At 42.3% G+C, this 23,804-nt stretch overlaps 1 protein-coding gene across 7 annotated transcripts in view; it reads left to right on the forward strand.

Annotated features, from left to right (window-relative positions):
- The window catches only part of si:ch211-220f16.2 (golgin subfamily B member 1), a 125,681-nt gene that overhangs the window by 57,838 nt on the left and 44,039 nt on the right, over positions 1-23,804 (forward strand). For 2 of the 7 annotated variants that reach the window (XM_061275715.1, XM_061275714.1), the window contains exons 15-17: positions 7,146-7,255; positions 11,968-12,136; positions 23,621-23,725. In XM_061275715.1, the coding sequence (XP_061131699.1) occupies positions 7,146-7,255; positions 11,968-12,136; positions 23,621-23,725 (384 nt within the window). Of the gene's footprint in view, positions 1-6,735; positions 6,883-7,145; positions 7,256-11,967; positions 12,137-23,620; positions 23,726-23,804 lie in introns of those variants that run through there. The other 5 variants (XM_061275716.1, XM_061275718.1, XM_061275723.1 and 2 more) reach the window with 5 other exon arrangements.

Here is a 23,804-nt window from a genome sequence, read left to right on the forward strand (position 1 = left end):
GTCCTTTCTTGTGCCGCTGATGTCGGAGTCGTCGTCGTTGTCAGTTGCAGTTCAAATTATTCCATACAACGATATAACGATATATAAACTATATATCAAATAACAATAATATAAACAACAATTTTATTGAACCATCCGTCACCCCAAATCATTAAATCCATCAGAATTTTCATCTTCTGTCATTTAAAAAAAACAAAAAAAAAACACTGATGTTGACTCCGGAACTTTGTGTGCCGCTGACATCAGACGAGATATATCAAATAAATGTAATATAAAAATTTTTATCGAACCATCCGTGTCACTCCAAATTATTAAATCCATCGGAATCTTTTGGGAGCTTAAGATCAGGGGATGCTTTGAGAATAATTGTCAATTTCTGTCAATGTGAAGCCCTTTGAGACTGCTTGTGATTTAGGGCTATACAAAGAAACTTGACTTGACTTGACTTGACTTGTACTGTCACTTAAAAAACAAAAACAAAAAAAAACACAGCTGTTGACTCCGTAACTACGTGCGCCGCTGACGTCAGGCTAGATATATTAAGTAAATGTAATATAAACAGCAATTTTAACAAACCATCCATGTCACTCCAAATTATTAAATCCATTGGAATATTCAACCGATGTGTCATTTAAAAAAATAAAAAAAAAAACAGCTGTTGACTCCGGAACTACGTGCGCTGCTGACGTCAGCCTCGTCGTCAGCCTCGTCGTCAGCCTCGTCGTCAGCCTCGTCGTCAGCCTCGTCGTCAGCATCGTCGTCAGCCTCGTCGTCAGCCTCGTCGTCAGCCTCGTCGTCAGCCTCGTCGTCAGCCTCGTCGTCAGCCTCGTCGTCAGCCTCGTCTGCCACGTCGTCTGCCTCGTCGTCAGTTGCGGCTCCAATTATTCCAGAGATCTACGTATATAACTATATTGTAGTGTTACAAAAGTACCAGCCAAGACGTGGGTTTGGTAACCGGCACTTTATTTCACAAAACAAAAGCTCAACATATGAGCCAACACACAGTGCTATAAGCAAGCGCCCTGGATCGCTCTTCCCGTCTCCCCCCCACCTGCTGCCTTCACGGCCTTGTTAGACAATCGGAAACTACTGAAGTCTAACAACATAGACGTTGCTACTCTAAATAAACGATATATCAAATAACTATAACACAAATAAGTTTATCGAAGCATCTGTGTCACTCCAAATCATTAAATATCCTCACTCCGGAAGTCAGTGAATGGAACTCATTGTCAGTGAGGCTCCAATTATTCCACAGCCATAGTGGGCCCTCATGCGTTTTAAAGTGAAAATAACATGTGAAGTGATCAACTATACTAGTAAGTAAGTAATGTGTTAATGATCAAGTAAAAATTTTGTGAATAATTACACATGTAAGTCGCTCCCGAGTATAAGTCGCACCCACCCAAACTATGAAAAAAAAAATGCGACTTATAGTCTGAAAAATACGGTACATGTTCTCTTCTCTGAACGATGGTGGCCACTAAGAAGATGCTCAGATTAGACTGAAATCTCTGTCCTGCTTCCCTCATGGTCATACCATGTTGCATGAATCTCCTCAGTGATAATTGTTCTGGGTTTGCCTCTACCGCTTCCTCGTCTCTTCTTCGAAGTCCATCACCTCGCATATGAATTCCTCTGGCTCTCTGTAATTTTACATCCATTGTGGATCACAATTTTGCAACACAAGTGTTTCATAGTGTGAAATGTGTTTACTGACCGAGAATATGTTTAAGGTTTGCAAAAAAAGCAGATGTTTTGCAAATCGAGTCTAAGAGTTGAACAGTGTTTAAAGTTTGGCCAAAAAAGTGTTTGATTTGAAACATTAGTTTCAGCTACTCATGGTTTGGTTTAAAAAATGGGGTTTGGTGTTTTAGACCAGTGGTTCTCAAACTTTTTTCAGTGATGTACCCCCTTTGAAATATTTTTTCAGCCAAGTACCCCCTGACCAGCGCAACATATTTCTGGTCGAAAAGAGGTCCAGGATTGTCCCATCAGTGTTTGATTTATTAAGGTTAAACAACTTGTAGCAATGTACCTGACAGACACATTTGTTTCAAACATTGCATAAAGAAACAAAAACGATAAAACAGTAAACAGTGACCACCAAGAAGGCATAAACCCTTTCAAAACTCAAATACTGTATGCAGAACACTGCTAATTTATATTAATCTTTCTTGTATTAATCTCTTGCAAGGAAATAGAAATATATATAACTAAAAATGTGTTCATAAAAATAAACATAATTATAAATAAATACCGTTTTTTTCCATGTATAATGCGCCCCCATGTACAATACGCACCCTAAAAATGCCATGTTGATGCTGGAAAAAAGCCTGTACCCATGTATAATACGCACCCAAATAAACGTAAAATTATTTCAGAAAAAAGATCATCTTTGGGAACAACCGGATGTTATTCTGCCGGTCAGTATCACTGCGCATGCGGTAGCAAACTCGATAGCGAAGAAATGTTTTGGATTTGTGTAGGGTACATTGTGACAGCAAACGAGCAGGTGATCGAGCAAGCGTCTGATACGAGAGCATTGTGTTCTTATGCAGCTGCCCTATTGTCTAATTTTTCTGTCACTTCAATGACTTTCTTTTGAAATGCTATACTATAACTTGCTCTCTTAACCATCTTGATGAAACTGCTAATTAAACTGAATTGAAACTAATAGGTAGAGAACTGAACTTTCGCTCTTTATATAGCTGACGTGTCTTGCGCATCCGTTCCGCGCATCGGAGCCATAGTACGCATCCGCAGTGATACTGCCTCCATATGATATCCGGTCTGCGATGGAGATTAAAAAACAAACAATATTTGACAATAACACACCATCAAGGATTGCACCATCGCATCAAACTATGTGTCGTCAATTATGAATTTTACTGACTGTGTTGGGCAGGATGGCTGAATGTGATGCGCGATTGAAAACAAACAAGAAGAAAGGTGTGATTTCAGGTTTTATTTTGAGGGAGATTTTCTTCAAAAATTGTTGTACCCATGCATAATGCGCACCCCAGATTTTAGGACAATACATTAATTAAATGTTGCGCATTCTGCACGGAAAATGACAGAATATATTTTTGTAAAACCCCCTGGAGTATCTCCACGTACCCCCAGGGGTACGCATACCCCCATCTGAGAACCACTGTTTTAGACAATGTGAAAAACTGTGAAACTTTATTTTTGTGATCATTAGGTCATTTGCAGTGGTAATTGTACACGTGGACAAAGTTGCTGGTGCTCTGATAATGAAAGACTAACCAACAGTGGTAATAGAAATACCGTATTTTTCGGACTATAAGTCGCGTTATTTTTCATAGTTTGGGTGGGGGGTCGACTTATACTGAGGAGCGACTTGAATGTGAATTTTTTCATGAATTTTCAAAATTTAAAAAAAAATAAAAATTGAAACCGCAATAAACGAACCACGATGTAGCAAGGGATTACTGTAATTTGAATTTCAAGTGACGTCAGCGGCGCGGCGGGGCGGTTGTTTACATAAGGGACAAAGATTCGATCACGGGATGACAAAGATGATGAAGGGCCCCACGTACTACCGGCATCATTAGCAGCTTTGTAAGTGACACGGAGGACGAAGAGTTTGAATGATTTCAAAGTCAAAGTCAAAGTCAGCTTTATTGTCAATCTCTCCACATGTCACAACACACAAAGAGACCGAAATTACGTTTTTCACTATCCCACGGTGACGAGACACATAACACGATAGACATACAAGTACGCGACACAATATGAAAACAAGAAGGCAAAAATTCAAACAATCAATAGTAAGAGTGATGAATAAATAATAAATAAACAGATAACACAATAAATAAGAGGAGCAAAACGGAGCCAGCAAGCATAGCGCAAAAGTAAAAAACATCATAAACAAAAAGGCACAAACAATAAATAATAAGAGTAATAATAAATAATAAATAAACAGATAACACAACAAATAAGAGCCAGTGTGCATACAGACAGTACAGACAGTAAAAGTACAGGACGCTACGCAGAACGGGGGAGCGAGTTCAGGATCCTATTTAGAGTGACACAGAAGGTTTGAAAAACTATTATGGCTTTAAGTCAGTGGCCGGAGCTCGGCCGGGCGTCTGTCCGGGGACGGTTGATGGGACTCGGACATAGCTTTTACGCACGCCTGGTCCAACTCTACGGAGCTCTCTTTGACCTCCGTGGATGGAAGTCGGGGGCCGGTGCCCGGCCGGGTGGCTGTCCGGGGACGGTGGATGGGGCTCGGACATGGCTTTTACGCACGCCCGGTCCTATTCTATGGAGCTCTCTTCCACCTCCGTGGCTGGAAGTGCCACCTCCGGGGATGGAAGTCCACGCCGCCACACGCCTGGAAGTCCACGCTTGGGGCCGTGTGGCTAGGAACTATTTATGTTATAGTTATTTGATATATTTTATTTCGTGTAGCAACTTGTATATGTTTTTATCGTTCCAGTTCAGTAGTTGTTGGCTCGTTGAACTCAGGTTTTGTTAAATAAAGAGACGTTTACCAAACCCACGTCTTTCCTTGTACTTTGTTAACGCTACAATATAGTTATATACCAGATCTGTGGAATAACGACGAGGCTGACGTCAGGGCACACGCGCGGCGTTGTTGACAAAGGACGAGGAATTTGATCGATGGATTTAATGATTTGGAGTGACACAGATGGTTTGATAATATTATTGCTTATATAATAGTTATTTGATATATAATTTATATATTGTTATATGGGCCTGTGGAATATTTTCAAGTGCAAGTGCCGTCAGCGGTGCACACTCGTTGACATAATATCGTTGTTTATATGATAATTATTTGATATGTACTTCATAATACGTTATATGGGTCTGTGGAATATTTAGAATATTTAGATGTCAGCGGCGCGGCGCATACGCGGCATCATTTCCATAAAGGACGATCTATGGATTTAATGAATTGGAGTGACACAGATGATTTTATAAACGTGTTATTTATGTAATAGTTTTTTTAATAACTCTGAATGTTATGTCAGGCCCGTTCTCAGCTCTTCGTTTGTGTTTATGTCACGTTAGCATACCTATTGTTTAGCCCAGATATGGGCAAACTACGGCCCGCGGGCCACATCCGGCCCACAGGGCCGTTTAATCCTGGCCGCCAAACCTGAATAAATTTTATTATTAATTATTTTGGGGGTCATTTTCCCTGCAATTACCATGTTTCCCCAGTAGATGGGGAAGCGCCCGCCCGCGCATTTACTCCCGGGAGCCGTGTCAGAAAGCTCGGTTCACACTCACAAGTGCGTGTGCGTACTCGGTAGTACGTAGTAATTTCATCTATCAGTGCCGAATTTCGAGTGTAGGCTGTGACGTCAATATTCTCGTAATCCACGCGCTGAGTTTTCAGTTACAGTTTTACGCTAATGCCACCCACAAACCTTCCCCTGGAATCATTCCATTAAAATGAGTGGCCAGAAGAAAAGAAAGGTGGACACTGAGTGCCGAATGTTAAAAAAGAGTGGACAATTTGGCTCGACCTACGTGTGTGAGAAGACGTTCAGCCACATGAACGTCAACAAAGCCCGTCACAGATCTAGGGTTACGGACCGACAACTCGCCTCTATCCTAAGAATTACCACAACGAATTTTACTCCAGACTATGATCCACTAGCAAAAAAGGGAAACCAACAATACTATTGATTTCTTTATTACTTTATTTAGATGTATTTAGTCAGAATGTTTGCCGTTGGATGTGATTTCGCCTCATTAGATAAACATATTTCATAAATCTGACCTGCTGGATGATGGAAAATGTTATTCATCATAACAGTGTCGTATTTAATAAGAATGCATTTGTTTTCAAAAAGCTTTTTTTAATATCCATGCTTTAGTATCTACTAAAAGTAAAAACCTTTTATGCAATGACCTTTACATGTCATTTATATTACTTCAAACAAACACTACATCCATCTGCTCCTGGTTCGGCCCCCCGTCAAAATCTAGAACCCAATTCGGCCCGCAAGTCAAAAGGTTTGCCCACCCCTGGTTTAGCCTGTTGTTGCTCGTTCATGTCTGTTCTTGGTGTTGGATTTTGTCGAATAAATTTCCCCCAAGATGTGACTTATACTCTGGAGCACTTATATATGGGTTTTTCTTTCACGTTATTGTGCATTGTATGGCTAATGTGGAAGTACGGTAAGTAGATTTTGACTAATAATAAATTGAAATTGCTTGAAAATCAACAAATGAAAATCGGATATCACTTTGAATTGTGATTCAAAAGAATTATTTATACAAACCCACGAAATGGCCTGGATGAAAAATTATGATACCTCTAAAAAATACAAAAATAATTAACCACAGGGACATAGTCAACCAAGATGTGTCCTGGACTTAGCATCTTCTTGGGTCTTCAAACTTTTAATCAGTCAGTCATTTAAAGGGTAACAAGTACTGTTTGAAGGCATAGTGTGCACTACACTAAACATGGTCCAGCTGAGAAGAAAGACAGTCTCGGTATATTAGAAAGAACTTTCAGACAAGCACATTAACAGTAAAGGCTACAAGACAATGTCCAAGCAGCTTGATATTATTCAAAAAGTTAAGATCCATGGGCCTGTAGCCAACCTCCCTGGAAATGACTGAATGATAAAAATTAAAGACAACTTGATCACACCATACCTCGTTGCTTGAACCAAAATAGAGTTTGAGACGACGACTAAGGATGAACTTTTGTCATTTATTTAGCGAGACTGGAATTTGCCAAACACTACGTTAACAACCACAAAGCTTCTGGGATAATGTCAGCACTTTAATGCCATCTGGACAAAACGCCCTTGAAACCCGAGACAACTGGAGCAGCATACAAATGAAATGAAAATAACCTGCTGAGAGGTGCAGACGTTTCATTGAAAGTTACAAAATTTGTTTGATTGGAATCACTGCCTGTCGAACCACAATTATAAAAAAATGCCTGATTTGTATTTAATTCAATTTTTAAAACCGTTAACTGATTACTTTAGTCAGATTCAAATTATCGTATTTTCTCTCATTGACAGCGAGATACCCAACATTTTGTCCATATGCATATAGCCAGAATTGTATTAAAATGTTTAAATCCTGACTGTGCTGGTTTAATGTTTTTTCTGCCTTTACAGAATGAAACGGATAAATTACAGACCCAACTTGCCAGTGTGCGTAGTCAGCAGAACAGGGAAGCAGAAAAACATCAACTGTTGGTTCGTAGTCTCAATGAACAACTTAAGGGGTAAGTTATTCCATTGATAATTAAGATGTACGTATACATTTTTTTCACCATAATCTTGGGAATATGATTGCAATGATTTCGTGCCGTTTTGTAAATGAAAAGATTACATTATTTGTAGTTGTTAGAAATAGAGGTTAATTAAAAAATGTATTTAATATTTAATTAACTCCTCAAAATATGCATCTGTGTAAAAAATAAAATATCAATATCAAAAATGTAGTCAAACAGTCAAAATTATTTGTTTAGTTTTTTGTAAAGTTAGAAACAGTTACCATTTGTAGCAAGGACAAAATGCAGATGTTAAAATAAAGAAATGTTTTGGTAATAAAATCATTAATTTTGTTGGAAAAAAAGATTTGTCAAAGTCAAAGTCTGCTTTATTGTCAATCTCTTCACATGCCAAGACACACAAAGAAACTGAAATTACGTTTCCACTACCCCATGGTGACAAGACATAGTACACGATATACATGCAAGTAAACAACACAAAATAAAAACAAGAAGGCACAAACAATGAATAATAAGAGCGATGAATAAATAATAAATAAACAAATAACACAATAAATAAGAGGAGCAAAACGGAGCAAGTGTGCACACAGCAGACAGTCAGAATATAGCGCAAAAGTACAGGACGCTACGCAGAAGGGGGGAGAGAGTTCAGGATCCTAACAGCCGGGAGTATGAAGCTGTTGGTGAGTCTGGTGGTGCGAGAGCGCAGGCTCCTGTACCTCCTCCCAGAGTGCAGAAGATCGAACAAAGAGTGGGGTGACTCACATCACTCACAATCGTGGTCGCCTTGCGGGTGAGATGGGAGGTGTAAGGTGTTTATCAAGGAGGGGAGTGAAGCACCAATAATAATAATTGAATCAAATCAAAATCGGAACTGTAAATTGAATGGGACCATGGCTTGAGTGAATCGTTACATCCCTATTACCGTATTTTCACGACGTAAAGGTGCACTGTACTAAAAGGCGCAGTGTTAGTTATGTGTGCCATAACTGTATTTAACACACATATAGGGCGCACCGCATCATTTTATCTATACAGTGGAGCCTCGGTTTTCAACCACAATCCGTTCCAGAAGGCTGTTCGAGAAGTGAATTACAAATACAAACATTACAAATAATGGAAAAGAATATAATCCATTCCAAACAAAAAACCCGCCTTTTTTAAGCATTTCTTTATTTGCGCATTTTTGTCCGATCGCGCAACTGCAGCGCACCGCCGAACGCCGAACCGTAGCGCGTTCGCCGACCGTGCAACTGCACCGCGCTGGTCGCATTATTGTGACAGAGCCGTCGCTGAAATTTAGAAAATATTTTTAAAGTCCTGATGTACTTTCCAAAATTTAAGTGGACATCAGTGCGCAGGGAGCTTAATTTTGTGCGATGGCGCAACTGCAGCGCACTGCGGAACGCGCAACCGTAGCGCGTCGCCGACCGCGCAACTGCACTGCACTGGTCGCATTATTGTGACAGAGCGGTCGCTAAAATTTAGAAAATATTTTTAAAGTCCTAATGGACTTTCCAAAATTTAAGTGGACCTCAATGCCCAGGGAGCTTAATTTGGTCCGATTGCGCAACCGTAGCGCGCTGGGAGCTCACTGTCGCATTGCTTTAGAAGCGTCTTTGTGTTTTAGGATGGCTTTACTGCTCCCACTTGCTTCGTTTGGAGGCATGATTAGAGCTGATGCAATCCTCAGAGTAACGAGAACGTAATAACAAACGGAGTCAGTTGGCATGCGGGTCCTCTTGGCTCATCTCGCGAGGTTCGAAAACCGAATTTCGTCCGACAGCCGAAGCAAAAAATTCTGGAATTTTTTGTTCGAGTACCGATTTGTTTGAGAACCGGGACATTCGAAAACCGAGGCTCCACTGTTCAATCCACGCCCACACTCCACCCTTTAACATTCTCTCATGGTGCTCTTTACTACGTTCACCTTACAACAACAACACACACACAAACATACAAGTGTGCTTATTTAAAAATAGAGCGGGAGCAAAACTGAGTTTGGTTGTGTTTTATAAAAGTATTGTTTATAAAGTACTAACACTTTTTTAATTGTCAATCAGCGTGGGCATGGTAAAACACACGGATAAAACAAGCACACAAGTGTGCGTATTTAAAAAAAAGAGTGAAAGCAAAACTGAGTTTGGTATTCACATTTTTATTACCGGTAATCTTCATCAATCAAACCCATCGAAGTCCTCCTCCTCTGTTTCTAAATTGAACAGCTGCGCTAAATCTCCAACAGACATACCATTTCTTCACTGTCAGAGTATTTTTCCGTGCCGTGCGACTCCTCGGATATGATGCCGGCTTTTGCGAAAGCTCGAACAACGATGTCAGCAGACATGTTAGCCCAAGCATCTACAATCCATTCGCAAATTGTGGCGTAACTCGTCCGGGGCTGCTTTCCACTCTTAGTGAAAGTAGTCCTGGTCCGGATGGAAAAATGCCACCGTTTCATGAAACGAAAGCACCAAGACGGACCTCCTTGGAAATGTTCAATTTTCATTTCTTCTGCTAGCGTTAGTCGAATGGTGACCGTCGAAACGCTTTTCCCACTCGTTCTTTGCTCGATGATCCACTGTTTGAGTCTTTCCTCCAACTCGGGCTACTTCGCCTGACGTCCGCGCAAAGTCAGCTGTGTCTTCTTGACCTGTCGGAGCTTGTTTTCCAGCTTCCTCCACTTGCAAACCATCGATTCATTGATTTTAAAATCTCTTGCGGCTCCTCGATTTCCATGTTCCTCCGCGTAGCTGATGGCTTTCAGTTTGAACTGTGCTTGATAAGCACGTCGCTTTGCCATTTTCAGGGTTGTTATAACAACGATGTTTTGCATGACGCATATACACGTTCTTTTATTTACTGTATTTTTCGGACTAAAAGTCGCTCTGGAATATAGGTCGCATTAGCCATAAAATGCACAATAACTTGAATAAAAACGTATATAAGTTGCTCCGGAGTATAAGTCGCATTTTGGGGGGAATTGATTCGACAAAATCCAACACCAAGAACAGACATGAACGAGCAACAACAGGCTAAACGATAGGTATGCTAACATGACATAAACACAAACGAAGAGCTGAGAACGGGCCTGACGTAACATACAGAGTTATTCAAATAACTATTACATAAATAACATGTTTATAAAACCATCTGTGTCACTCCAATTCATTAAATCTATCGATTGTCCTTTGTCAACAATGGCTGCGCGCCGCTCACGGCGCTTGCACTTCAAAATATTCCACAGGCCCATAAAACGATATACAAATTATATATCAAATAACTATTATATCAGCAATAATATTATCAAACCATCTGTGTCACTTCAAATCATTAAATCCATTGATCAAATTCCTCGTTTTTTGTCAACAACGCCGCGCATGCGCCCTGACGTCAGCCTCGTCGTTATTCCACAGATCTAGTATATAACTATATTGTAGCGTTAACAAAGTACAAGGAAAGACGTGGGTTTGGTAAACGGCTCTTTATTTAACAAAACAAGAGTTCAACGAGCCAACAACTACTGAACTGGAACGATAAAAACATATACAAGTTGCCACACGAAATAAAATATATCAAATAACTAACATAAATAGTTCACCGCCACACAGCCCCAAGCACTGGCGTCGACTTCCAGGCATGTGGCAGCGTGGACTTCCATCCCCGGAGGTGGCACTTCCAGCCACGGAGGTGGAAGAGAGCTCCATAGAATAGGACCGGGCGTGCGTAAAAGCCATGTCCGAGCCCCATCCACCGTCCCCGGACAGCCACCCAGCCGAGCACCGGCCCCCGACTTCCATCCACGGAGGTGAAAGAGAGCTCCGTAGAGTAAGACCGGGCGTGCGTAAAAGCCATGTCCGAGCCCCCATCCACCGTCGCCGGACAGCCACCCGGCCGAGGGCCGGCCCCCGACTTCCACCCACGGAGGTGAAAGAGAGCTCCGTAGAGTAGGACCGGGTGTGCGTAAAAGCCATAATAGATTTTCAAACCGTCTGTGTCACTCCAAATCATTAGATCCTTCAAACTCTTCGTCCTCCGTGTCACTTACAAAGCTGCTAATGATGCCGGTAGTACGTGGGGCCCTTCATCGTCTTTGTCATCCCGTGATCTAATCTTTGTCCTTTATATAAACAACCGCCCCGCCGCGCTGCTGACGTCACTTGAAATTCAAATTACAGTAATCCCTTGCTACATCGCGGTTCGTTAATCGCGGCTTCACTTTTTATTTTTTATTTTTAAAATTTATGAAAAATTCACATATAAGTTGCTTCTCAGTATAAGTCGCCCCCCCACCCAAACTACAAAAAAAAAACGCGACTTATAGTCCGAAAAATACGGTACAATCCACGCCCCCACTTCCCCCTTTAACGTTCTCATGGCGCTCTCTAGTACGTCATCTTTACAACAACACACAAAGGGCGCACTACATGATGGGGCGCGCCGCACATTTTGAAGAAAATCTAAGACTTTTATCCGCATCCTATAATCGTGAAAATACGGTAGTTGTTGGTCAGTGACAGTGTGAGTTTTCTGCATATAAATGACAACTCCACTTTTGCAATACTTGATGTCAAAACATTGCTTGATGCATCGTCTCGTGTTTTACCAGTAAACAGGTAATTACTATTCATTTTGGAAGATAAGTCACCTGTTATGATTGATTGATTGATTGATTGATTGATTGATTGATTGATTGTTTTTAGGCTCAGTGACACACAGGAATGCCTGGAAAGCTCACTCATTGAGAAGGAAAGCACTTTAGCCAAGACATCAGAAAAACTGGAGCTCATCAACAGCCTCAAAGAATCTTTGAGTGAAAAAGGAATTCAGTGCAAAGAGATGTCTGACAAACTCCTTCAGACTGAGCAAGCTGTAAGGTTTTGGATTTTTTTTCAGCTAAAGCTGGGCATATGCACTGTGCAAATCACATTTTTTTCAAGCACAAGACCAACCCATCCATCAATTAAGGCCATTTTATAAATCATTCAAACAAATGAATTTCTTCAGTGATTATCTGGCTTAGAATTGACCCTGCCACACAAGCACACATGCAAACACACACATAAAGGTTAAGAATAAAACCTTAAGGAGTTTATAATCCCGAGAGTGAGTACAGAGCATCTTGGTGAGAAAACATCTCAAGAAATGATCATTTTCAAAGTTTTGAAAACAGATTTGGCTTCCTTGACCAAGCTGGGTCTTCCAGAGGTGTCCATAATATCAGATGATTTAAAAAAAAAAAAAGGAGCATTGCTCTGTGATGCACAAGGTAGTGCTGACAACTCATTGAGGTAATTGCCGAAGCTAACATTTACAAGTTGAGTTGGAGGGTTTCAAACCCCTTTTCACTGATGTGGTGACATCACACTAGCCATTCAGATGACTTAGATTTACTAGACTAAAATGATGAAAACATGAAAAATCATACCTTTGAACATTGAAACAACACAAAGATGGAACTCATTCATTCATTCATTCATTTTCCAAATTGCTCATCCTTACGAGAGTCACGGGTCCCAAGTGTTTGTATCTATCCCAAGTGTTTGTGAAGATTCATACCGTCTATTTCAAGTTGACTATATTAAACAGTTCTTTTAGTCAGGGAAGGTTTTTACCTACTTTATGTATCGGTTACTTAGCTGTCAAGACCTTAATGCATCTGTGTAACTATGATGAAAATTACAAGCATCTCTCATCTTTCAAGTGTGAGAACTTGCACAATTGGTGGCTGACTAAATACTACACTGCTCAAAAACATTAAAGGAACACTTTGAAAACACATCAGATTTCGATGGTGAAAAAAAAAGTTGGATATTTTGATGGAAATAAAAGTTTTCCGCCAACAGACGGCTCAGTATATAGACACCCCAAAAATCAAAGTGAAAAAATCTGTCAGACTCGTCCATTTTGCCTAAATCCAATTTCTGCAACTCAAAATTATTTTCAATATCTTGTGTGGCCCCCACGGGCTTGTATGCATGCTTGACAATGTTACGGCATGCTCCTAATGAGACGACGGATGGTGTCTTGTGCGATGTCCTCCCAGATCTGTCTAAGGCAGGGGTGGGCAATTATTTTGACTCGCGGGCCGAACTGGGTTCTAAATTTGGACCGGAGGGCCAAACCAGGAGCAGATGGACGTAGTGTTTGTGTGAAGTAATATAAGCGACCTGTAAAGGCCATTGCATAAAAGATTTTAGCCTTTAGTAGGTACTAAAGCATGGATATTCCAAACAAGTTTTTTGAAAACAAATGCATTTATTAACAGCATTAAAAATAATAATAATTCACTAAAAAACTGCTATCAGTGATTCTCATAAAATACGACACTGTTATTATGAATAACAGTCTCCATCACTTCAGTGCCTGCAGGTCAGATTAATGAAAGATGTTTATCTTATGAGATCACATCAAACAGCAAACATTCTGACCAAATATATCATCTTGAAGAATCGGTGAAAGCATACATCCAAATAAAGTAATCAAAACAGCAACACGGTGAGGGGTATCTGAAAATCAGAGCAGAGTTTTAACTCGCAAACACCTGGTAACAGAGGTGAGGAAACGGGAAACACTTCCTTAAAGTAAGCCTTAAGAACTTTACAGGTTAAGATTAGTCCCAAACAGGTGTCCTTGAGCACCCTGCATTGTTTGAAAATGAGAATGGCAGTTTCAATCCCTGCTATGTGTACAAATCATATTCAAAATGCATTTTTTTACAACAAACTTGAGAGCCTCCCCTTCATTTTCAGTGGGAACAGTGTTGTTGGTCTCCCTTTTTTGCGAGTGCGTCATAGTCTGGAGTAAATTTTGTTGTGGCAATTCTTAGGAGAGATCCGAGGTATTGGTCCGTTTACCTTGATCTGTGACGGGTTGATGTTGATGTGGCTGAACGTCACGTCGCGCACGTCGAGCCAAATTGGCCACTCTTTTTTAACATTCGGCACTCACTTCTTTTTTTCGGGCCACTCATTTTAATGGAAGGATTCCAGGGGAAGGTTTGTGGGTGGCATTTGTGGGTACGTACACGCACTTGTGAGTGTGCACCGAGCTTTCTGACACGGCTTCCGGTAGTAAATGCGCAGGCGAGCGCTTCCCCATCTACTGGGGAAACGCAGTCATTGCAGGCAAAATGACCCAAAAAATGTTTAATAATACAATTTATTCAGGGTTGGCGGGCCGGATCAAACGGTCCCGCGGGCCGGATGTGGCCCGCGGGCCGTAGTTTGCCCACCCCTGGTCTAAGGGCATCAGCAAGCTCCTGTCAAGTCTGAGGAGCAACTTGGCGGCGTCTGATGGACCGAAACATTATGTCCCAGAGGTGTTCTATCGGGTTTAGATCAGGTGATCGTGAGGGCCATTCAATCGTGTCAATTCCTTCATCCTCCAGATACTGTCTGCATACTCTTGCCACTTGAGGCCAGGCATTGTTGTGGATCAGGAGGAACCCAGGACCTACTGCACCAGCGTAGGGTCTGACCATGGGTGAAAGGATTTCATCCCGATACCTAATGGCAGTCAGACTGCCGTTCTCTAGCCTGTAGAGGTATGTTCGTCCCTCTATGGAAATGCCTTCCCAGACCATTACTGACCCACCACTGAACCGGTCATGCTGAATGATGTTGCAGGCAGCATATCACTCTCCTTGGCTTCTCCAGACCCTTTCACGTCTATCACAGGTCCTCAGGGTAAACCTGCTCTCATCTGTGAAAAGCACAGGGCGCCAGTGGCGGACTTGCCAATTCTGCTGTTCTATGGCAAATGCCAATCGAGCTCCACGATGCTGAGCGGTGAGCACAGGGCACACTACATGACGTCGTGCCCTGAGGCCACCCTCGTGAAGTCTGTTTCTGACTGTTTGGGCAGAGACATTCACACCAGTAGCCTGCTGGAGGTCATTCTGTAGGGCTCGGGCAGTGCTCAACCTGTTTCTCCTTGCACAAAGCAGCAGATATCGGTTCTGCTGATGGAATGAGGACCATCTACGGCCCTGTCCAGCTCTACTAGAGTAACTGCCTGTCTCCTGGAATCTCCTCCATGCTCTGGAGATTGTACTGGGAGACACATCAAATCTTCTTGCAACAGCACGTATGAATGTGCCATCCTGGAGGAGTTGGACAATCTGCGCAACTTCAGGAGGGTTAAGAAATCGCCTCATGCTCCCAGTCGTGATAATGACCAGCTCAGTGGCTGAGTGGTAGAGTGTCCGCCCTGAGACTGGAAGGTTGTGGGTTCAAACCCCGGCCGGGTCATACCAAAGACTATAAAAATGGGACCCATTGCCTCCCTGCTTGGCACTCAGCATTAAGGGTTGGAATTGGGGGGTTAGATCACCAACTGATTCCCGAGCGCGGCACCGCTGCTGCTCACTGCTCCCCTCTCCCCCAGGGGATGGATTAAAATCACATGGGGATGGGTTAAATGCAGAGGACAAATTTCACCACACCCAGATGTGTGTGTGACGATCATTGGGACTTTAACTTTGACTATTTAGCTAAAGCCAATCTTGCGTTCGTGAAGATTCACGACGTGGAACTCATCTCCCTGATCCTAAAGTAAGTTTGAATATTTTTATTACACTGTTCAATCTTTTTACTACACAGTGGTAAGAGAGAGCGGAGGCTTCGTGGCCGTTTGTCGATCTTCAGACACAAAGTATGACTGCGGATCAAGAGGTTTGTACGGCTTCGTGCACCAACTGCACCCTTTTCTTAGAGAGGTTGTCCCTGCTAGAGGGACGTGTCCGCCAGTTAGAGCAGAATTGCGCGATAACAGTAGATATGGCGGATACAGATGCGGACTGTAGTCAGCCCCTACAGCATTAGCATTAGCCCCGAGCGGCTTGCTAATCGCGATGAGCCAGGTAAGACGCATAGCCGTCCAAAGTCATCTTGGTCTACTGGCCCTCGCACTTTGGTCATAGATGACTCCATTACCCGAAATATTACGCTTAAAAATCCAGCCATGGTAATGTGTATTTCTGGGGGCAGAGCACCCGACATAGAAGATAATCTGAGGGAGCTGACTCGCAATAGGTCTAGTCAACAGCGTAGTTCCAACAACACTAGCTACTCGGACATAGTGATACACGTCGGCTCCAATGATGTCAGGATGAGGCAATCAGAGATCACAAAGAAAAACATAGCCAGGACTTGTGATCTTGCCAGAAAGATAAGTCGGCATCGAGTATTTGTCTCTGGCCCCCTGCCTGGGAGAGGCACTGATGAGAGGTTTAGTAGATTACCGTAATTTTCGGACTATAAATCGCGCCGGAGTATAAATTGCACCAGCCATAAAATGCCCAAAAAAGTGAAAAAAATATATATAAGTCGCTCCGGAGTATAAGTCACATTTCGGGGCGCAATTTATTTGACAAAATCCAACACCAAGAACAGTCATGAACGAGCAACAACAGGCTAAACGATAGGTATGCTAACGTGACATAAACACAAACTAAGAGCTGAGAACGGCCCTGACGTAAAATTCAGAGTTATTCAAAAAACTATTACATAAATAACACGTTAATAAAACCATCTGCGTCACTCCAATTCATTAAATCCATCAATCGTCCTTTGTCAACAATGCGTGCGCACCGCTGACGGCTCTTGCACTTCAAAATATTCCACAGGCCCATATAACGATATATAAATGATATATCAAATAACTATTATATAAGCAATAATGTTATCAAACCATCTGTGCACTCTAAATCATTAAATCCATCGATCAAATTCCTCGTCCTTTGTCAACATCGCCGCGCGTGCGCCCTGACGTCAGCCTCATTGTTATTCCACAGATCTACTATATAACTATATTGTAGCGTTAACAAAGTTCAAGGAAAGACGTGGGTTTGATAAACGGCTCTTTATTTAACAAAACAAACTTACAGGCGTGTGGCGGCGTGGACTTCCAGCCACAGAAGTGGAAGAGAGCTCCATAGAATAGGACCGGGCATGCGGAAAAGCCATGACCGAGCCCCATCCACCGTCCTCGGACAGCCACCCGTCTGAGCGCCGGCCCTCGACTTCCATTCACGGAGGTGAAAGACAGCTCGATAGAGTAGGACCGGGCGTGCGTAAAAGCATTGTCCGAACCCCATCCACCGTCCCTGGAAAGCCACCCGGCCGAGCGCCGGCGCCCGACTTCAATCCACGGAAGTGAAAGAGAGCTCCGTCGAGTGACGCGCGACGTTGTTTACATAAAGGGCAAAGATCGACTCGTCCAGGGACGGAAGAATGGATGTTGCTGGAAGGAATTGCTTTAACCTGTAGTGTGTCTGACAAATCAAAATGCAAAAAGCTCCTCACCGGTGGTCTTCCGTCCTGGACGACGTCGCGCGTCACTCAACGGAGCTCTCTTTCACTTCCGTGGATTGAAGTCGGGCGCCGGCGCTCGGCCGGGTGGCTGTCCAGGGACGTTGGATGGGGCTCAGACAATGCTTTTACGCACGCCCGGTCCTACTCTACCGAGCTGTCTTTCACCTCTGTGGATGGAAGTCGAGGGCCGGCGCTCAACCGGGTGGCTGTCCGAAGACGGTGGATGGGGCTCGGTCATGGCTTTTAGGCACGCCCGGTCCTATTCTATGGAGCTCTCTTCCACTTTTGTGGCTGGAAGTCCACGCCGCTACACGCCTGTAAGTTTGTTTTGTTAAATAAAGAGCCGTTTACCAAACCCACGTCTTTCCTTGAACTTTGTTAACGCTACAATATAGTTATATAGTAGATCTGTGGAATAACGACGAGACAGCGCGACTCTGCGTCAGCAGCGCGGCGGTTGTTTACATAAAGGACAAAGATTGACTCGACGAGCTGCTGCTGACGCGACGTTGCGCTGCTGTCGCCACTTGAAATTCAAATTACAGTAATCCATTGCTACGTTGCGGTTCGTTTATCGTGGTTGCACCTTTCTTTTTTTTTTTAATTTTTTGAAAAAAACAACATATAAGTCGCTCCTGAGTATAAGATTTATAGTCCGAAAATTACGGTAGTCTCCCTTAATCGATGGATGGCTGGGTTCTGTAAAAAGCAGGGACTGTATTTTATAGATAACTGGCCCTCCTTCTGGGGCCACCCCAACCTGCTGAGGAAGGACGGCCTTCACCCTAACCGTGAAGGCGCCTTCACTCTTTCTAGGAATATAGATTACTGTTTGAGCCACTCATGACAGGTCACTTAAGAGCAGGCCGGGGCACAGGTGATTAGACCACCTGTCAGGATGGTTTTGGAGTCTGTTAAGCTAAAATTAACTAGTGCTAGGCTAGACTTCCAGCATGCACATAGCTCCTCGTGTAGACTAGAGCGTGACAGTTTGAATAGTACTACAGTACACATAAACACACTTTCTACTGGGGTAGTAGACAAATTCAATCACTTCACCCCGACCGGTTTTGCTAATGAAACTGTGCCAGTTTCAGATAATTTTACATGTGTAACAAATATTTACTATCAAATTCCCGCTAACAAACATTTGAGAGGTGATGTCAGGCCTAGAGAACACAATCTTACTTGCATCTTGTTTAAAAATCCTTCGATAGATACGCACCCTGATCGACCGATTACACTTAAACTCGGTTTTATAAATATTAGATCGCTTCATACGAAAGCAGTTCTCGTTAATGACCTCATCACAGAACATAATCTAAACGTTTTTGGTCTCTGCGAGACCTGGTTAAAACCTAATGAACTGCTGGCGCTTAAAGAGGCCTCGCCTCCAAATTTTGTGAGCTCGCATGTGGCGCGTCCTCAAAAAAAGGGTGGGGGTGTCGACCTCATCTCAAATTCCGAGCTTAGATTTAGGCCTCGTTCGATCAACGTATTTAAAACATTTGAAATTCTCACTGTCCGATCCACCCCTTTACCGTCAATTTATTTATTTACCGTCCACCCGGGGCTTACTCTGGCTTCCTGGATGAATTTTCAGAATTTCTGGCTGATCTAGTAACCAATGCGGATAATATAATTATCAGGGGCGATTTCAACATCCACATGAATTTACCGTCAGTGCCACTTACTTTGGCGTTTCAGACTTTAACTGATACGTTTGGTTTTACGCAAGCCGTACAGGCAGCAACGCATAAGAATGGAAATACCTTAGATCTGGTATTATCCCGAGGACTTGCAACCTCAAATATAGCAGTACTGCCATACGCTACTGCTCTGTCTGATCATTACTTAATAAAATTAGAAATTTTAGTTCCTTGTCAAAGGCAAGAGAGGAAACAGAATTATAGGAGCCGTAATTTTAACTTCATGACTGCAACTACGCTATCTGAGTTACTGTCGCCAGCAACCGCCATATTTTCCGCATACATCGGCTCTATTGATAATCTTCCAAATGAATTCAATGCAACATTGTTAAATGCCATTGACTCTGTGGCGCCGTTACGTCTGAAAACTCGCCGTAGATTGCCTACTCCGTGGTTCACAGATGAAACGCGTACGCTTACGCTTAAGCAATTATGTAGAAAGCATGAGCGCAGATGGCGTTTAACCAAACTTGAGGTTTTCCATCAGGCATGGCATGATAGCCTCCTGAAATATAAAGATGCGCTTATCTTAGCAAAAACTCAGTATTTTTTGCAAGTTATTAATCTCAATAAAAACAATCCTAAACACGTATTTGATACAGTGGCAAAGCTGACTTTACGCTAGTCGACCCCCGATAGTTCCTTCCACTCAGCTGACGAGTTCATGAAATTTTTTGCTCAAAAGATTGAATCCAGTAGGGATCGAGATCAAGAATACCATTCCAATTGCTCAGTCGAGACCGCCGTTTACCAGCGCTGATGATCATGCAATAACATTCTCAAATTTTAAAAGCGTGTCCCTTGAAAGGCTTACACAATTGGTTAGTGCGGCTAAACAAACATGTTTACTCGACCCTCTTCCAGCCAAAGTACTTAAAGAATTATTTAAAATTTTAGGACCGTCCGTCTTAAATATAATCAATCTGTCTGTCTCCTCTGGGATAGTGCCAACAGCCTTTAAAACCGCTATCATTAAACCGTTACTTAAGCGACCAAATCTTGACCTGGACTGTCTCAGTAATTATAGGCCAGTTTCAAACCTCCCATTCATAGCAAAACTTCTTGAAAAAGTAGTAGCGCAGCAGCTTATTGATTACATGGTCGCCAATAATCGATATGACTCTTTTCACTCTTTTCAGTCTGGTTTTAGAGCTAATCATTCCACTGAGACAGCACTTGCTAAAGTGACTAACGATCTCCTCATAGCTATGGATTCAAACACTTCATCTGTACTGTTACTACTCGATCTTAGTGCTGCCTTTGACACTGTAGACTTCGATATTTTATTAGGGCGTCTTAAAAGTTGTGTTGGTATTTCAGGGTCAGCACTAGGCTGGTTCCATTCCTATCTATCAGACAGGACGCACCGAGTGGTCCATGGGAATACGTCCTCGGAGCTCTATAATGTTACGAGTGGTGTCCCACAGGGATCGGTACTCGGACCAATTCTATTTAATATTTATATGATTCCACTTGGGGACATAATACGTAAATATAATATTAGTTTTCAATGACACCCAATTATGTATGCCGTTATCGATGACAGATCTGCGGGATTGTTGTAATCTTGAGGCGTGCCTTGCGGAGATCAAGCAATGGATGTCTCTCAACTTCCTTCGTCTTAACCCAGATAAAACTGAGATGTTGCTAATTGGTCCAACTTGTTATCAACAGTTAGTTAAGGAAACCACTATAACTATAGATAACCGTACTATCACTCCGAGCGATACTGTAACTAGTCTCGGGGCAATATTTGACCAAACGCTCTCCTTTCAAAAGCACATTAAGAATATAACCAGAATTGCGTTTTTTCACCTTCGTAATATTGCAAAGATTTGTCCGATCCTCTCGACCGGTGATGCGGAAACTATTATACATGCGTTTTTCACGTTCCGCCTGGACTACTGTAATGTATTACCGTTTTTTCCCGTGTATAGTGCGCAAAATTTAACTAATTTATTGTCCTAAAATCTGGGGTGCGCATTATACATGGGTACAAAAAATGTTTTAAATTTTTTTTTTTTTTTTTTTAAGTCCCAATGATCGTCACACACGCAGGGAGGCAATGGGTCCCATTTTTATAGTCTTTGGTATGGTCTTAACTAGGCTGGATGTAATTTTTTATGTTGGCGTTGATTTCTCCGACTGCCCGTAAACGCACCACCGCGCTCCGTGCGCGCACGGGAAAAAGGCGGCTCTGTATGGGAGAGACGTTGAAGAGGAATAAAAACACCCTTGGAAACCAAAACTTGCCCCTCGTCGTGACTCGGAGCCGCAACAAATGTTTCGGATTTGTGTAGGGTACATTGTGACAGACAGCAAACGAGCAGGTGATCGAGCAAGCGTCTGACACGAGAGCATTGCGGTCGCATGGAGCGTGTTTGAAGTGAACAGCAGAGAAGAAAGGAACAAGGCAAAGTGTTGTGAAATAAAATATTACCTGTAATTACCGGTATTCTCTCCTAAATCCCGCATCAAAAATCTACAATTAGTACAAAATGCTGCTGCAAGGGTGCTCTCACGGACAAGAAAATTTGATCACATTACCCCAATATTAGCCAACTTACATTGGCTCCCGGTCCATTTAAGATGTGACTTCAAGGTTCTTCTATTAACCTATAAATCACTGCATGGCTTAGCGTCTTCATATCTCGTCGACCTTATGTTCCGTCTCGTAACCTTCGTTCGCAAAACGCTAGTCTTTCAGCGACACCGAGGGCCAAGAAAATGTCTGCAGGGTGTAGAGCATTTTCTATTCGGGCTCCAGAGCTTTGGAATGCCCTTCCAATGGATATTAGGACTGCTACCTCAGTGGAAACATTTAAGACACGTTTAAAGACACATTTCTATGATATGGCCTTTAACTAACCTGTAGTGGCCGATTCGGCTGGAGTTTGTTTTCTCTCCCTCACCACCCACCAACGGCCGGGGAGGTGGTTAGGTGGCACCCAAGCTGACAGCGGCTATCTGGATTCTTGTGGGCCAATTGGGGAACTGCAGCTCAACCTCCTCAAAGGCACTGTCAGGACAATTGAGGGCTCCTCCGGCAGCCCTTCGCTCTGACTTGGACATCCACTTTTTTTCATTGATTTTCATATTATGTATTATTTGTGCCCTCTCTGCATCCATTTCAACCTGGTGATCCTGAAAGGGGGATTCTTCCATCTGTGGTCCCTTCTCAAGGTTTCTCATTTTCCCCTGGCAGGGTTTTTTGAGTTTTTCCTTGCCCTTTTGGGAGATTAAGATCAGGGGATGCTTAGAGAATAATTGTCAATTTTTGTCTATGTGAAGCCCTTTGAGACTGCTTGTGATTTAGGGCTATACAAATAAACTTGCCTTGACTTGACTTGACTTGTGGAAAAACAGTAAAGAAAAGAGGGAGGACCTTGAAATGGCCTCCACCTGCAAAACCAGTCCTGTTTTGGGGACCATCTCGTCGATTCCCCTCTAGTGCACCTGTTGTTAATTTCATCAACACCAATGCAGCTGAAACTGATTAACAACCCCTTCTGCCACGTACCTGACCAAAATCTTATCAGAAAATTCTAATTGAATTCATGCCATACCCCGATAAAAAACTGTTCCTTTAATTTTTTTGAGCAGTGTATTTTGCCCCACTGTATTAGTTGAAAGTTTGTTTAAAAATGTAGGTCTTGAGGCTGTTCTTAAACATAAACGTTTTCTGTAGCCCTGAGGTTCTCATTTCTAACCCCTATCCCACAGAGTGGTGGTTAGTGCTTGCAAATGTTGCCTTTGTCAGGTTTCGTTTAATTTCTCAAAGGTTTGCAATTTGGTCACCAGACATTAATTATACAGTACTTTTCTTCTTCCAAGGGAATTTTGAACATATTTCATATTTTCTTGCAACAAAAAAAAACCTGCAATTTTTTTTGGCAAATATTTTGTAAACATTTGTGATTGTGAACGTTCATTTTGCAACCTTCAGCAATTGTTCACCCCTCAGTGGGATAGCGGCAAAAAGTCTGGTTGGGTATTGTTGGGTATCCTCAAAAGGTGACATGAGGGGTTTATGGCAATCCATTGGGTAAAATTAAGTCATTTAAGTTAGCTGTTTCGTAACAGTGGTGCAGAAACAGAGAAGGGCTTGCTCATGACACATTTTCAATTTGGCAGATAAACTTTACGTGGTTCTTTAATTTCAAATTTAAAATCACACTCAAGTATTTGTTTAGAAGCAAATTCAAATTAAATTTTTCATAGTATGTCCCTTTTTAAACGACTTCTTATGACAATGTATGCCCAGCTTTAGGCAGTATTAGTGTTGTTGGCTTGATATTAATTAGTCTAATTCTCTTATTTCTTGTACTCAGCTTGAGAATGTTTCCAAGAAAAGCAGTATCTCAGAGAAGCTCTGCTCTGAATTAAAAGCAGAAGTCACTGATGTCACACAGAGGCTGAGTGAGCTGAGAGACAAGGTGCGCTTCTCTCTAATCTATCTCTTTTTAGATATATTTAACCAATTTTGCCAAGTTTCCATTACTCTTTTATTGGTGA

This window comes from Syngnathus typhle, linkage group LG4 (assembly GCF_033458585.1).
Source record: "Syngnathus typhle isolate RoL2023-S1 ecotype Sweden linkage group LG4, RoL_Styp_1.0, whole genome shotgun sequence".
Classification (NCBI taxonomy): domain Eukaryota; kingdom Metazoa; phylum Chordata; class Actinopteri; order Syngnathiformes; family Syngnathidae; genus Syngnathus; species Syngnathus typhle.